This window comes from Cyprinodon tularosa, unplaced genomic scaffold, assembly GCF_016077235.1.
Source record: "Cyprinodon tularosa strain WSP-4 unplaced genomic scaffold, ASM1607723v1 ctg330, whole genome shotgun sequence".
Classification (NCBI taxonomy): domain Eukaryota; kingdom Metazoa; phylum Chordata; class Actinopteri; order Cyprinodontiformes; family Cyprinodontidae; genus Cyprinodon; species Cyprinodon tularosa.
Genome location: NW_024039042.1, coordinates 501,664 through 518,830, shown reverse-complemented (window position 1 = coordinate 518,830; position 17,167 = coordinate 501,664). Strand labels below are relative to the sequence as shown.

Sequence of the window (17,167 nt, the reverse complement as noted above, 5' to 3'; positions counted from 1 at the left end):
AGTTGCTTAGAACAGAGAAAACGTAATTATGTTAGTTAATAATTGTAATGACTTGTTCTAGCAAAGAAAAAAAAAAAAAAAAAAAACTCAAAAACATTTCGGAGCATTTATGTACTCTTTGTCTACAGGGGGAGCAGTTAAATGTCAATGACAGTTAAATGTCAGATGTCAATGCAAAATGAAAAAGGAAAACAGAGAAAGTCTTTATTTATGCATATCCTCTGCTTTAATACTGTTGCAATTACAGGGGCATAAATAGCATCTTCAATCTTTAAGCAAAAGAGGTCCATAAAATATAGACGTTCAATACATAGAATCGAACAAATAGTCATGCTTTGAAAAGTTTTTGATACTTTTTAGATTTGTTTACAGTACACCAACTGAACATATGTTTAAAACCATCGAGCAGACAATGAAATAATTGGTGGGACATTAAGACAATAAATGAAGGAAACATTAACAATCACAGCTTCCCTTCACAATTCTATAAATAGGATTTTAATGTTTAAATTTCATGCTAGTTTATATCTTCTTTTCAACTTTGTGGCACAAAGACCTAATATCTGCTAAGGCTTTTGTTTAAAACTCTACAGTATAATACTAACAGCTGTGATTTGTCCACCGGAATAAATTGGATCTGATGAAGGGTTCACTGCATAAACACAACTTGATTAAGACGTGTGTGCATAACATACACAACCAACACATAGCTATTCTTTTTTTTTTTAAAGCGACAATAAATATTTCAGTGTCATGAACGAATACACAGTAGTAAACTTGAATGACCGAAAACCTCCGTTGGGCATAGAGCAGTGGGGAGGTGATGTGAAGAGGCAGAGAGCAATTAATGTTTCAACCAGTAGAAGAAATGTTTTAGTTCTGGAGAAGAGAAGTTTATGTCGATTTGTTTTCTTTTCCCGTTAACTCTTAGACAATTATCATCTCCTGTGTTAGTGTTACCATGACTTTAGCTTTTGACTCAGATTTGAAGGTCCAGGAAACCTTCCTCATGGTTCACCCCATTGTGTTCTGGAGGTAAGATAAACTTAGCCCTGGTCTAGCATGTTGGTTTTTAGTTCCAACTGTTTTAACCTTTTAAATCACTGCCTTTGACTGATGATAAGACTGCATGTCCTCACATGAAGATCAACTTGCATTAAAACTTGCTTCTTTTTCTAACCTTGTGTAAAAGAGAAAATGGCCTCAGCCTCAGATGGTGCTACCTATACATGCAGGAACTCATAGCTTACCCTACAGTATACTATAAAAGATTAATTTTAAGGCTTTTTATAGAACTGGCACGAATAGATGCACTGAGTAAATGCAGAGTGCTCTTTATGCTGAATCACCCTGTATTTAAAATCCGATTCATTTAATTGAAATCTTTTAAAGGCGGGTGTAGGTCTGACTTGGCATTTCAGAAAAGCTAGGGTTTTTGTTTTATTGGCATCATGGCAACACCTGAAAAATCAATAATGTCAGACAAAATACAAACAAAAACTTTGTATATACTGCAGGTTTACAAAAAGAAAACGGCGCAGCTGACTGCCGGAGGTTAGGTTTTGTTAGTCCAGTGTTAGGCTGTCAAATCTGATTCTCACTTCTTCTCTAAAGCAAATAAGAACTTCCACCGGTATCAACCTGTCACTTTGATCAAATCCATCCTAAAATAGACAAAACTTCTCTGATCAGTCCGTGTTGGTCAAAAAGCATACACTGAGACATTTTAGAGTTACATCTTTCTGCCTATTGGTTGGGAGACTCATATTACTCCATGATTTTGGCACAAAATTATAAAGCAGAGCTTTTCGTGTGTTATTGATTCTGAGAGCTGTGAACAAACAGGTTTGGACATGAAAACAAAACGACTGACTGCAGTTTGGTCCGTTCTTGTTTCAGTGTTCTGATTCTAGGTGTACTGATGTAAAGCGATGAAGGAAAACTGACATTTCTGATTGGTCGGTTTCTCATTAGGACATAAGAGTCTGGGAAAATCAACTTCCTTGAAATGCAAGACAAGCAGGGGGGTTGGAATGAAATGAATGGGATGCTTCCTAAAGGCAGAACCTCTTGCTACGCCCACACCCATTGTCCAAGACAAAATCCCAAATTATCCCTTTAATACTGTCCATCTTTAATTTAACAAGCACCTTATAAAATATTCAGTTCCAGAATGTCCACCAACACTGGGAGCGAGGGGTGTAGAAATATTATATCATCTGTAACACTGTGTCTCAGCTAGATACACAACTGACAAGAGTTTAGGGAAAGGATGGGTGAGGCAAACAGGGAGGGATGAGGGGATTATGTTGAGGCTATAGTTGCCTGATGGGGGGCAGGTTGAGGGTCTCCAGAGCACTGTGGTAGAGCTCCCTCAAGGCCTGTAGAAGATGGAGACGACAGAACATCTGGTTGAAAAGGTGAGGCAACGGTTCCTGGAAACAAGGAGGAAAAAGTCAGGGAGGGACGTGTTGGATTGAAAGCACACATAAAAAAAAATGCCATTATTTGTAGAAATGGGCCATAAAAACAAACAAAATATACAACAAATAAAGATATCTTGCTTTGCAAAATGTAATTTTGGTTCCAGTTTGTCACACTGCATCAACAAACATCCACTGGTTTCACTATAATCTTTTGCCTACATAGATGTTAAAATGGAATGAAAATTTTATTTTCTTTCTTTCTACATCCACCCATCCATCCTCTTCCGCTTTATCTGGGGCCGGGTCGCAGAGGCAGCAGTCTAAGCAGAGACGCCCAGACTTCCCAATCCGCACACACCTCCTGCAGCTGCTCTGGGGGGACCCCGAGGTGACACCAGGCCAGCTCAGAGACATAGTCCCTCCAGCGTGTCCTGGGCCTTCCACAAGGCCTCCTCCCAATGGGACATGCCTGGAACACCACCCGAGGGAGGCGACAATACCATCTTTCTACATATGAAAATCTAAAAAGGTGGTAGATTATTTTCATAAGTAAAGGTGATTTTAAATTGCTTTTTGAAGTGGCCAAAGAGGGCAAAAAAAACAAGGCAATTCTTAGAGAAAAGCAATAGAATGAAACTTTGTTCTGAGAGGAGCAAAGGTGCTCTAATAAGACGTGAATAAAAATAAACTTTAAATCTTAATCCTGTGTGTTAAATGCCCAACAGAAAGCATGGTGATGGTAGCATCATGTTGTGGGCACAAATAAAGCAGTGAATGCTTCAAAGGCAAACTTGAGATTCTTAACCGGCTGCTTGTTACCTTGTTGTAGCGGTAAATTGTTTTGCAGTTTTTCATATTTTACGTGAAGGTGAGAGGATGAATTAAAAGCAAGCATGTATAGGTGGAAGATCCTCTTGTATATTGCATTTTAGAGAGGGCCCATATTTTCTAACCTCTGCTTTATACTTTGAAAATGTGTTTATTTGCAAAAGAGAGATCCATCAAATAAAATTCCGCCCATTTAGATTTTTGGATGCAACTTGGCAAAACGTGACAAAGGTAAGACAGCATGGAAACAATTTTCTAGCTAACTGTAAAGAAAGAAATTCAAATGAATCTTTAGTATATTCAGCACATGTAGATTTACCCGACAGGGTCATCTATGAATACACAAAGACATGAACTTGTCCTTACCCCCAGCACATGGACTCTGTTGTAGTACGAACTAAAGTCTTTACTGAGCGAGACCAGAAACTTGCAGATCTGAAGCGAAACAAAGGAAGAACTCACATTTAAACCTGCAACAAACTTTAGATATCAAACAATAAGGACAAAAATCATTAATTAAACATACCTGTTCTGTTTTAATATTAACTCTGGCCCCTCCCCCTTCACAATCTAACGCTTGTCCTGATTGGTCGAGCAGCTCAGAGAAAGGAATGAGGTAATTGAAGAGCAAAAGCCACTCACCCTGTTAAGGAAAAAATAAACATGGAGGTTTTTTTTTAAGCTTCGCACAAACATAAGACAATTAAAAAAATTTTGAATCTACAGAAATCAGGAAGACACAGTGAATGGTACCTCTTCTTTGAGAGCAGAGAAGTCGAGCTTGGAGCCATCAGGGATTTCTGGGTACAAACCTACAGCGGGTCAAAAAAACACTATAAGCATTTACCCTGCAACAACATTCCTTGTTTTTATATAGATATAATAATGTCCGCCACATAATGGCTACATCTTCTTTTATCATGTTTGTTTGCATTAATGTATGACTGAAGGCAGCATACACTGTGATCAACAGTAATGAGCAACTATTCCACAGTAATTTGTTCTCCAAAATCAAGATATCAAAGTCCAAATGTTTTCTACCAAAAGTCTCAATTGGATAAACGTATTTTATATTTGCTCTAAAAAGGTCAGCTTCGGGGTGCAACTAACAACCATTGTGCTAATTGATTAATCTGTTGATTCTTTCTTTGATTAATCGATTAAACATCAGATGGCAAAAGGTTCCTTAAAGAAGGTTTTAAAAAGAATTTAAACCAAGTGAGACTAAAGCTTCGCCCTTTGAGGACTACTGGATAGAGCATATTAATGGACAAAAAGTTTTTTCACCTTGAATGCAAAATGTTTATATATTTTTCACTATTTTGATATAACTGTGTTTAGTGGGTTGCTCTTTTAGCATTTAGCATCTGGTAGTTTTTAATGTTGAAAGTAAATGCATAATAGAAAAAAAATATAAAGGATAATTTAGGTTATTGTAAGCTAGAAGAGCAGATACAGTTATAGGAGTTAATGTTTTCAGGTTTGCTGAAAAGTGACTTACCCTTCTCCACTCCTCGCTCATAACTGTCGAACAGGGTGTGCAGTCGTGCGCAGTTATACATCACAAACACGCCTCCTCTTGGCCCTTTGGTCGACACGCCTCCTTCCTTCTGGACGTCCAGCGTCACCTGAACACAGACGGGAAACAATTGCTTGGAAAACCTTCTTGAATATCCCAGCAGCCTGAAGGAGCTGATCTACTTAGAAACACGTTTGACTCTTATAAAGAACCAAATAATCTATTTATCTTCGTACACCTTCAGGACAGCTTAAGGTGAACACAGAGTTTTAACTCACAGGACTTGTGTGAACAGTTGACAGCAGCTCGAATCGGATGGTGGCAGAGGTCATGACCTTGATGATGTCATCCCAGGTCTGACCTGAAAGAGCAATTGATTTGCCTAATTTATTTCCAACATATATAAGATTATTTAGGTTATTTTAAAGCATTCAAACACAGGAGGTGACACACTAAAGTACCTCACAAAACCTTTACCCCTCTTTACTGAAATTATAAGTTGAAGTACAGTATGGAGGGCTTTTAATAACAATGCAACTCAGATTGCTTGGATTTTAGTTTGTAAAGTTAGAAAACCATTTTTTTTTTCAATTTCTATTTCATTTCATAGTTTTACACCAATTTCGCTAGCCTGGGTGCCATTCCGAACTTAGTCCCGCCCACAAAGTTTGAGGTCGGGAAGTTCGGTCTGGCTCTGCTCCATAGTAGCACGAGTATTATCGCCCACTGTCAGGCGATCCAATCAAATTGTCAGGGCGGGCTTTATACGATGATGGACAGATGATCAACAGTAACGTAATCAACAACGTGACCAAAGCGCGCTTGGGTGACAACAATAATGGCTGCCGCTGGAGAGTTTAGGTGAGTAGATTCTGCTATTAGGTCTGTTCTAGAAGATATCGACAGCAAATTAATTTTAAAAGAGGAACAGAGAAACGCGATCAAGGCTCATCTTCTTATTATAGGCGTGCAACTGCACGCTTTGATTTTTGTGGACAACAACTATGCGTCGCTTAACGTACGTCACGCACTCCGTTGCTCTTATTGGTTGTAGGTCTATCCAATTGAGTGCAGAGGCAATTTTTTTCCTGGTTCGTTCGAAACACGCCCCATAATCACAGCTCTATGGAGCAGCATCAGACTCATATTCTGACTAGAATTGAGTCGGACTACGTCAGGCTACAATTTCGCTGGCTTATTGCATAAAAACCTGTTTAAATGCATTGAGGAGTGTGTTTGTAATGTAACAAAATGTGAAAAGTTCAAGGGGCATGAAGACTTTTTTAAAGCAATTTATGTAAAGAGCACAACAGTTTTCAATCGATACGCACCTTCTACTTTATCTCCATACTTCATCTCGGAGGCCTCCTTCATCTGACCTTTTCTAAGCCTGGACCAGAGAGAAAACAAAGCTGCATTAACACCAATCCCTGGACTTAAAAATACTGCTACACTAATGGAATAAAAACATAACAATCTCTGATGTTTCTTTCATTTAGTTAGTGTAGAAATTTACATTTTTAGCCATTGGTGTTAGCTGTGAATACAAACAGCACTGTTAAGGAGAGCAAGATACTGGAGCTACGAAAGGACAGTAGGGGTGTGATGGCAAACCCAAAATGACGGTTTATTTAGTGCAAAAGTCAAAGTTTGGTAGATTTTTGTTATGCTTCAATCAAGAAAAACATAAAAATCTAAATTTTCTTTACTTTGATCAGCAATAAAACAATTGCTTATTTGGGTTCTCAAATTAATTTGATTTCATTATGTTCTCCATTTTTTTAAGGGGACAAAGAACCGGCTGGAGATTTGGTTTAGCAATTAAAGAAGCAGGCACAGAAAATGCCATTTCAGACGACTAGCCTTGTTAGAGCCCAGAGCAAGTGTCCCACTTTGCAGTGGAAAGACGCAGAGTTCTGGAACAATCCACCATTTCTCCCCCAATGTGGTTTAAAATCCTGCAGGTTTCCAAATAGCAAAATAGAGCTAAGTGGGTAGAGCACCCAAAAACTACCCAAGTTGGGGTAACACTACTTCCTCATATCAGGTAAATTTCTCCAATGTGAGATCAATAACGTTCAATTATTATTATTATTAAAAATTGTATCGAATTGATTGAAACTAAGTAATTGATTATTGAAATAATTGCCAACTAATTTAGAAACAGATTAATCGTTAATTGGAGAATAGAGACCCTAAAACATGCCTTTAGCTGACAAAGCGACCCAATTAGAGCAGTAATTATACCAAGATTGTTTAAAAAACATTAAGAATTTTAATTTAAGATAACAAAAACATTTATGTCTGTCAATATGTTGTATCCAAAACTCCTTAAGTGGAAAAGTTTTGCTATCTGATTATTAAAGCGCCTGTGACACCATGACGATTTAGACCAGCGTATGCCTGATATACAAAAAGTCTGGCACATTCTGGAACATCAGGCGTATGCTGTCTAAATCTGCAAGGTGTAACAGGGCCCTAATCGATTAATCGAAAAAAATAATCGGCTGATTAATCCATTTGCAAAACAATCGTTAGTAAAAAGTAGGGAGCAATAAAACTACTCCTAAAAGTATATTTTTGATTAAAAAAAAAAAAGGTGAAAACTGATATTTTCTTTGTGTTGTTTTGTTGACACTTTTCTAATTTGTGCAACAGAACATGCTGTGCTTACTCAGTTTTCTGCACGCGTTCTGATAAAAAGTGTGTTTTATTTGTTCGGTTTATGTGAGCACCAAATCGGAAAGGGCTGTCCAGGGTATTTTAGATACTAATAGGTGTAACAACACTTCCCTGGAAGAAAAGCTTTTAAGATATAAAAGGAGCTATAAAATAAAAAGACTCAATATATCAAGACAGTAATGCATCTTACTGCAGATACTGTGCAGCAGTGAGGTGAGAACCGGGGGTCTTCACAGGCCCACACACAAGATGTCTCTGCAGGCACAGAAACAAGCAAAAGCAGGTAAAAAAAAAAAAAAAAGGATCACAATGAGCTTTGTGATGTGTTTGAGGGCCAATGATTGTAGTCACCTGACTGTGCGTCGCTCCACTGGCTCTCCAGAGCACCGCTATCTGCTGCTGGCGAAACTCATCCTGACAAGAAGTCACATGTAGCACTGTTACCATGGTTTCCTGGAGAAAGAAAGGAGCCAGGAAGGACAGTTTCTGTGAGAACAAAGAGTTCTGCAACATGTGGCGTTTGTGTGCGATGAAGGTGTGTTTGTTTGTCTTACTGTGATGTCAGCTGTGGACAGATCAAGCTGAGCCAGGTGGGAAACACTGTCTCTGTGAACTAGAGATTAAAATAAATAAGGAACTCTTTCACAAGACAGTTTGCAGTTTGCAAAAATTGAATTTTGCAGATGCCTTATTAGCTTCATTACACTTTATTACCAATGTATGGTACAAGATGCTAAACTCTCAACCAGGAGACAAAATGTTTGGATCCTTTGGCTACATATCAACCCCAAATCACCATCCTTCCACCACCATGCTTTACAGTCAGCAGGGGTATTCTACTTTTTTTTTTTTTTTTTTTTCGGACCAAAACATGGTCTGGAAATTTCTGGCAGGAATATCAACGTAAAGATCATCTGCTCAAATAAGATGGTTCCAGAGTCATTCAGATACTTTTACTAATCCTTTATCATAGTCATGCACAAAGGGACATATCGCCTGATTCATGCATCTCTGAGTAATCCTCCCTGTCTTGGAAAAGTGAATGATCCACACCAGAGCATGTGAGCAGAGAAGAGTGGAAGAAACATGGTGGAGCGCAGAGCAGTTTTCAATTCAAAGGCCGGAGCGAGGATTTCGCTCCGCTCCCTCCAGGAAACACCCCCTCTGCCCCCCCTGTTCCTTCCCATCCATCAACAAACCCACTTCCTTCTATCAGCAAGTGGTGATGTGAAACAAAACTTCATCATTTCTGCTCAAAGTTTAGACAAAGTGGCTCTTTTTGCAGCTAATCTGCACAGTGACAGCGACTGGTATTTTTTTATTAATTGCTAGAGTTCTCAGACTTTTTCTAGGCTTCCTAAAGAAGAGAAAAGGTACAATAGTTTTCATAGCAGATGATCAGATCATGAAAGTAGATTTAACTGGGAGCTTCTTGCTGCTAAAAGGAGCAGGGAAGGTGTAATTTACTTAAAAAATTAAGCCATTGGGCATCAGTAGAAAGCAATCATGTTGAACAAAGCTAAAGTAGTTCTAGGCTACCTTTTTTCTGAATGTATTTATTTCACTATTTCCTCTTTATTATTACCAATCTGAAAACATGCTGCCATTAAACACCAATAAAGACGAAGCAAGTCTGATGGAGGAAGGTTTACAGAAACGGCTCCACTCACAGGGTTTCTGGCAGACACCTGCCAGTCTGCTCCTCTAAGGATGTGTTTGTTTGGTCGACTCAGAGATGAAGACTATCCTTTACATCTATATCGGATCTAATTATTAGCGTGCATTATGCACAGGAAATGTCTGACGAAACTGTTTAATCTACTGAAATAGAGCTGTTATTCAAATGAGTTACAAGTGTTTTTTACTTCTTCGGGAAAAACACAAAATCCTCACTGACTGAAAGACTTTTGACAAGAAAAGGTCAACCAATGAGTTGTTTTCCAGTTTTAAATATTGAGGATTTTAATTGACGATTATTGTCATTTAAGGACCACATTCTTTATCTTGCTAAAAGAAAACTGAAACTTCTTTTAGGATTGTATTACATAAATAAATGCTTTTTTTATTTTTAGTGTAAAAGGGAATCTGTTATTGGCTTGTACGTGCTGTTGGATTGTACATAAATGATTATGCTCACTATCTTACCAGACTTGATAATGTGTACCATGGGGCACTAATTTTTATTTCCAGCTGTCGTCTGCTTAATTGCATTTGCAATATAACTGCAAATGAAAATGCAATTTTCAAAATCGCAGAGACACCCAATTTTTAGTCACAATACATACAAGAGTATGACATTATATTTCTCCCTGCAGCCCTTTAGGGGGCAGTAAAACGATTAAAGTGAGTATGCTTTCGCACAGAAGGGAACACAAAGTTGCAGCTAGCACCTAGCTCTATGTATTATAGTAGAAGAAAGAAATTTTAATGCAAATTTTAAAGTAAAGTCCTGCAACACTGGACTCTGCACAAGCTGGCTTTCAAGGTCATGAAAAATGTCAAACCCTGGAGTTAAATGTCGACACACTTTTGCTTAGTGCAAAGGAAAATCCCAATAAAATTGCAATCACAATATTGGTTGAAAATAATCCTAACTTTGATTTTTGGCAAAATCATTAAACCTTAATTGAGATCTCTAATACCAAGTTAACTGGCCCTCCCTCTGTTCCAGATGTCCAACTCACTGTTATGTCTTTATCTATTTAACTAGTATTTGACAAGTCTTTTAACAAGAAAGCAAGGAAGTTATAATCTCTGATCTGTGGATGTCCTACAATTAGCTGTCTCCAAAGGACAGACAGAGGTGGGCAAGAAAAGCTTAAGGTTTTCAGCAGCCACTACCTGGAACAAATTACAGTCTACACTTCACATTCAAGTCCTTGTGATGCTGAAGATATTTAAAATAATTTTTAAATCCATGCAATGTCTGTATCTATGTCTGTGTGTAAATGTTTTAAGTTAGAGTTTCCGCATAGTTTTAATGTTTTCGGATTTGTTTTGTGTTTTATGTGTTTTAACATATGCTGCTGTCCTCTTGGCCAGGTCTCTCTTGCAAAATAGATTTTAGATCTCAGTGGGACTAACCTGGTTGAATAAAGGCTAAATATAATTTTTTAATCAGCAGAAAAAGTGAATAAACTCAATAACCAGATTAGAGAATTTCCTCTCTGCTAACAGCACAGGTGTATTTCATTTTGTTTTCAACAATGAATCCAGTTTTCTAACTTCATTAATATAACAGGGTTTTGAGCATAAAAAGTAGAGGAAGGTCTGGAATAACCAGAGAAGAAACCTTCCCTATCCCAGGCCTTACCTTTGCAGGTGCCAAGGGTGGGGTCGTATCCTAGCAGTCCCTCCTCCTGGAAAACCCGTTTTAAATTAATCCTGAGCCCTCCTTCGTTCTCCTCCTCCTCCTCTGCAGCCTTTCTACCTCCTCCTCCGCTGGTCCTCCTGCCTCTTTCCGTTCCGCTCTCTCTGTAAGGAGAGCTCTCTAGCGCTTTCTGGATCTTCTCCTCTCGCTCATCATTTGTCCAGTTAGCTTGAGCTGTGGGCCAATCAATGCCAAGAGCATGGAGGAAGCTGGCCACATCGCTGTCTTCGGGAAGAGTTGGGCAGAAGTAAACTTCAAATCTAAGGCGAGGAAGAACATTTAAATCATGAATTAATTAAATAAATATCAAGACAGTTAGAATATGGTTGCAAACACCCCTTTACTCCACTCACTTTTTATCTAATCCTATCTCATACTCACCCTTGTCTCCTGAGCAGCGCCCCCATGTGGTCAGCCTGCAGAACCGTTCTCAGCTGGCCCAGACTCAGAGTGTCCGGAGTGGGTGTGTTGGGTTTAGGGTGCAGCGCGGGACAGTTAAGCACCACGCATCCCTTCCTCTGATTCAAGGGCTTCAGATACTCGCTGATTCCCCCTGCAAGGACAGACCTGAAGGCTGCGACCCGGTCCACTCGCAGCCTCAGGCCCTCACCCATCACCTCCCCACCTGCCACAGGGAGAACCCCACTGCCACGGAGCGACAGGACTCGGGCCATCACAGCTGGGGGAACCTAATGGAGACACAAATAAAACATTTTTTGTAATCCCAATGTTTCTTTTCTTTAATTAGAAATGTTTTCTACATTAGTTTAACTGTCTTCATTGCACAAATACTGATGTCCTCCAAAACCAGAGTGAGCTAAGACTTAATATAGTGCATTTTGTTGCATGTTGCATTTGACTGAAAAAGAGAAACTCATTATTTTTTTTCTGAATTAATGTGATAAGTTTGTAAATATAAATTAAAAACTTTTTTTTTCTCTAAATTAACAATATTAAGTAACATAAACAAATTAATAAAAATGTTTAGTTTTGCTGAATTAACAGGATCGTTTTTATACAAAATAAATAAAAGATCCTGTTTTTCTGAATTAAGGAGACATTTTTATAAAATAATATATATAAGAAAGCCCTGTTTTACTGCATGAATGAGATTTTTTTAATAAAAAAATACATTAAAAAGCAGTGTTTTTGAGAATTAATGGGATAATTTTACAAAAAACTATACATATAAGGCCCTGTTTCTCTGATTAATGAGATTAATGAGAAAAAACTGTGACTTAGTGGCCAACACGCAGCTGTCCTTGAAAGGGCGACAAACTAATATTGATCTAATAAATCTAAATAACTAAGAGACAAGATAATTACAGGTATCTTGATCCCAAAAGGGAAAGTAAAAATGAATTAAACTCAACAAAGATACAAAGATAAGCTTCTTTAAAGGAAAGTAAATGAACATCCACTATGAAATCACAGCAGAATTATCTCATAAATTCATAAAAACAGAGCATTTTGATTGATGTTTGTAAAAAATTACCTTGTTAATTCAGGAAAACAGAAACATTTTGTTTATTCATTTGATTAAATTATGGCTTTAATTCAGACAAAAAGACCAGTTTCTTTTTTCTAAGTGACTGCAATATGCTTTTGTCTCCATTTTAATGACAATGTTAAATAAACAAGCCAATATTTTAGTACATACAAACAAAGAGCTAAGACTGCAGAATTGTACACTAATATCTACATTTTTTTTGCAGTGAAAAGCAGGAATCATTCTGGCTGCTGCAATAACAGTAGAATCAGTAAAGTCCTAGTTATTATATCATCACATTTATTGTATTTTCTGCTCATAAGAAACAGACTTAGGCAGAAAGTTTTTACAGAAATATAGAATAAAAACATAAAATTTACAAGTATTTGTAAATTTAATGTATTGTATTCAGTCATCTATTTTTGATACACCAAACCATACAGCTTTTTTTTTTTTTTTTTAGCATTCAGCAACAGGTGGGGAAGGGGCATAGTAATGCTTGTCTATGCCCCATATATTCAGAGGAAACAGGCTAGGGGCCTTGGCATAGGGGGTTTTTGCAGCACCTAAGTGGGAGTTTCAGAAACCTGCTTCTTGCTACTTGGCCCATGTCTGTTCCAACTACTCCAAAAGATTAAAAAAATAATATTACAGTTTCTTCTAAGGTAAAAATCTAAAATAATAAATAGTTGAAAGGGGTGAGGAAATAAAGGCTGCCTCATATGACCACAGTCTGTGCTCTGAAATGGAGGCTGCATTTCTGCACAGCCAGTTGACCCACATTAGATTTGCCACTCAGGGGTAAATAATCCCAGCTGCAGGCTGCCCATGTCTGCCTGAACACAATGGATGGACATCAACGGCTTCATATCGATATATTTAAATCAATACTGGAACTGTTCCAGTTTATGCTCTATCTGAAAGCATGGATAATTTTATGTCTACTTTTTAAAGGGAGATAGCTCCATCCTCTTGTCTAATTGGTTGACTTTTAAACAGAACACCTATAGAGGTCAGCATCGATTAATGAACAGAGGAACTATGTTCCTCAGCGGAGAAATAAATTGAGGAGTTTTGGCGTAGGAGCTATTTACGTGTTAATTAATGTGACGTCAGAGCGTGAAGTTAGGGTCCCGAATTTAGTTAGATTTTTTTTTCAGTCTGTCTGTGCAACAGGCGATTTATTGTAATGGGTACTATATTTTTATTAAATGACAATTAAAAATATTTTTATCCGAATGAGTGTAAGACGATTGACAAACCTGTCCGTCCGCATACAGCGTGTTGAGCATCGTGCTCGGCGACAAGAAGTCCCTGGTCCGTAGGTTTTTGGCGCTGCTCTCCTTGAACCAGAGCTTCTCCGGTTCGGGACACAAGCTCTCTCCCTTTCCATTGCTTGGGCCGTGGACGTGTTCGCGCTTCCCTCGCAGTGCAGAACTGAGGGCTCGCACTGTGGAGGTGATCCGCAGTGGCGAGAGCTCCTCGATGTCCTCCATCATCACCGCAGCGCTGACAGGTGAGCTGAGCTGGCTATCTACTCATTCAGTCTCCTTTAATAACCGTTTCGGAACCGCTGAAGTGTTTGCTGAGCCGGTGAAGCAGCAGCGAATATGTGAGCTGTTCTGGTCCGGTAGCTGCTGGTCGATGTCAGATACTGGCTGTGCAGGGGGGAACAACATTGGTTGTTTACTGTCAGCGGAACTCTATAAAAATTCTGTTTCTACCCGAGATACATATTTTGGTTGTACCGGTTTGGCGCCATCTAGTGGATTGAAGGACGTATTGCTAAGCTAGTGTATTTAATGTTTGACATAACATTGGATAAAAATAAATTGCTTGTGTTTATAATCTGTTTTAAGTGTTATAATACGCAACCATATAAATATTTGTAGATATTACTGTCTCTGCTGTTGCCAACGCTGATAATATTATGAAAAGATTCACCTCTTTCTCTTAATCTTAGTGATTTACAACACAACTAAAGAGTTAAATTGACTCGTAGTTTGTTTTGTATTTTATTTATCTCAGTGTTTTCACACACTTTCACTCCATATTCCCAATTTCTCACACTAAAAAATTACAGACATTAAAACTCAGCTCTGTTCCACTTATTTATGTATAAAGTACCACGGTGATCAAAATCTGTATCAGTGCCAGTAATCCAGTAATTATTAGCTAATTATTAGCTTATTAGTTCCATATTGTTTAATTTATTTGAACTGCATAGAATAATTCATAAACACAGTTGTGAAATTCTTAGTTTAAAGTATATTTAAGATACAAGTATTTTAGTAGGGCCCATTGTGCTTTACTTCAATTCTCTAAAAAAAACCACCAGAATGTAGATAATAATTGATATTGTGAGAAAAATTTTCCACATAACTACATATCACTTATTGTTACTCAGATACATTTGCTGTGCTATAAAAAAGTTCCAAAATTTGCCACTTTGTTTCAGTTAAACCTAGAGCTTTAAATAATAATCGTTTTGTATTGATACGTCGATCCAACAGGCGGAGTTCCGATGCATCGACACGATTATTGATTCATGGTTTCATTTTTTATCCATTTGCTCCTGGAACAACTTTGCTACTTCTGTTATTTGCTGTTGTTTCTAAAATAAAATGCATAACAATATTATAGCTTTAATTGATGTATTTAAAACTTTGAAACATTGTCTTGCCTGTAAGGTAAAAAAACTATGGAATTGTATCGTGGAGTATTCTTGAGTATCGAAAATAATTGAATCGTTCGGTGATACTGAATCGAATTGCCATGATGGTTGTGATTTACACCCCATGTTAAATCCTCTGAAAACCCCTAAACTATAGCTGCACCCATCCTCATCTAACCCTGACAGGGTTTCCTGTCCAAACTATTTCAAAATCTCACCCTAAGGTTTGGTGAAAAGTTGGCAGCCCTTATAAGGTCAGTTTTAAAAATCCGATTTCCCACTATCCTTAAAGCCCACATTAACTGCCATTACGTTATTAATTTGCTGTTAAAATATGAATGTAATGCTATAATCAATATGTTGTATAACTACTCAGTCCTGTAAACCAGGAATCAGATAACAAATGTTTTTAAAACTAGTAAAGTTTTAGAAGGGATTGGTTTGAGATTCTTGAATTTTGAATTGTAACCCAGCAATAACTCTGTAAGGTAAAAGCAGTATTCAAGTTAAACATAATTTTATCTTATCAAAGTAGAAAGTTATAATACAAGTTATAAAACTTCAATTTTTATAAAGGAGATGCAGTACCGTTAAACAGACAGATTTACTTAAAATCTTTAAGTGGTTATGATATTTTTCCGGTATTTATGGTAATTTAGACAATTATGAATGTCATCCAATAAAAACTAAATTAATTTTTCAGAAGGTTTAAAGGCACCGGTATAGAGGACAATCTTTTATTTCGGGATGTAAATAAAAGGGCTTTCATGAGGAGAAATGGGCTCATGCATGCTCTTACACACACATTTTTTTAAGTGGAGAGGGCGGGGCTTTTAAAAAATCCTTCACAATTCCTTTAATTACTTACCACTCAAAAAAAGAAGTGGTCATTGCGTGCTACTGAAATGTGGCATCATGTACTTTACAGTATACGCACACAGTAATTGTCCAGGACTTAATTCTTTAATTAGTGAATCAATACAGTCCAATATAAAGACTATCAGCCTGCTGCTGTGCTGATTTAAAGAAAGTTGTTTTAGTAGCAGTCTTTAGCATGTTTAGATTGTTACTTTTGATATCCTCTGTGGGGTTTAGGTTAGATGTGCTTCCTGGTTAAACCCCAGCGGGAGCAGGCGATAAGTTCTCCAGGATATTTGAATTTAGCATCTTTCTACAGGACAGAAAACAACTTTGATTCTGTGGCTGCACGAGAAGCACTTTAGAAAGCTGAGCAAAATCCACACTTATGTCTTCTTCTGTGAGAAAAGGCACTTCTTGTGAGGTCCGTTCGGGGTTGCGTGCCATAAGGAGTAAGGCAATTGTAGCCCATGATATTGATACGCCTGTATTGTTGCTTTTGAAAGCATGAATAATTAAATCCACCTCTATCATGAAAACAGCCTTTTTGTTTCACAATGCTTTCTTTGCTCCCATTTGTACAGCAGTTTCTCCTTCCACTTAACTTAATTTTGATTGGATAAAGTACAGTAGGAATATAAGCTTCTATCAATACCCTGCTCATTTTGCTGTGGGCTTGTAACATACTGTGAAAATCACACCAGTAAATTACTTTTAAAGTTTGTTAATAATATAAATCACAATTAATATGGTTAATTGCTTCAGCCCAAATTTTAACAGGATGTTTTCTTTTTTCTGTTTTACCAAAAATCTTTATAATAGAGTCACAAACTTTGGGGGGGGGAAGTATTCCATGGTAGTTCCTATGAATGCATCTCCCACAGTTTAGAAAAAATACATTAATAGGTTGTTGTTGTTTTTTAAAGCAAAGTTGCTCTAAATTTAATGTTAGCTGCATATAGAAAAGTATATCTAAAACAGAGCTGTGTTGCTTATAAGTTCATCAATATATTTGTTTAAAATGTGTCTCATGAAAGCTGCATCAGGGTTTAAGAGTTCCAACTCTTCAACTGAATTTAAACAATCATCAGATAAATAATGAATCATTCATCAAAATTTGCATGGAGAAAACTCAAGCTTTGCATTTTCGAATGGATTCATTTAAATAAAGCCGTAATGAAAATGCTTTGTTTCTCAAATCCGCTACTTTTAGATTTATACTGTGGTCGGTGTATATTTAGGTGATAATCCCTATTTAAACCGTGATTTTAAATAAACACTAAAATAATAAACATAAACACTAAAGGATATATTTAAAAAA

General features: G+C 37.4%; 1 protein-coding gene across 1 annotated transcript; it reads right to left on the bottom strand.

Annotated features, from left to right (window-relative positions):
* Positions 1 to 203: 203 nt before the first annotated feature.
* dalrd3 (DALR anticodon binding domain containing 3) lies at positions 204 to 14,034 on the bottom strand. Its single transcript, XM_038293850.1, has 13 exons — positions 13,577 to 14,034; positions 11,207 to 11,514; positions 10,769 to 11,085; positions 8,010 to 8,068; positions 7,807 to 7,908; positions 7,646 to 7,710; positions 6,105 to 6,163; positions 5,052 to 5,134; positions 4,756 to 4,882; positions 4,008 to 4,066; positions 3,781 to 3,897; positions 3,621 to 3,689; positions 204 to 2,435 (listed from the first exon to the last, which is right to left on the bottom strand). Exons 1-13 carry the CDS (start codon positions 13,811 to 13,813, stop codon positions 2,316 to 2,318), a joined length of 1,722 nt encoding a protein of 573 aa, XP_038149778.1. The 5' UTR covers positions 13,814 to 14,034; the 3' UTR covers positions 204 to 2,315.
* Positions 14,035 to 17,167: the final 3,133 nt, after the last annotated feature.

Coding starts and splice junctions, on each gene's coding strand:
- dalrd3 (XM_038293850.1), bottom strand. CDS start 13,813: ATGATGGAGGACATCGAGGAGCTCTCGCCACTGCGGATCACCTCCACA. Junction 7,711..7,806: donor GTGGAGCGACGCACAGTCAG/GTGACTACAATC, acceptor CTGTGCCTGCAG/AGACATCTTGTGTGTGGGCC. Junction 6,164..7,645: donor ACTGCTGCACAGTATCTGCA/GTAAGATGCATT, acceptor TCTCTGGTCCAG/GCTTAGAAAAGGTCAGATGA.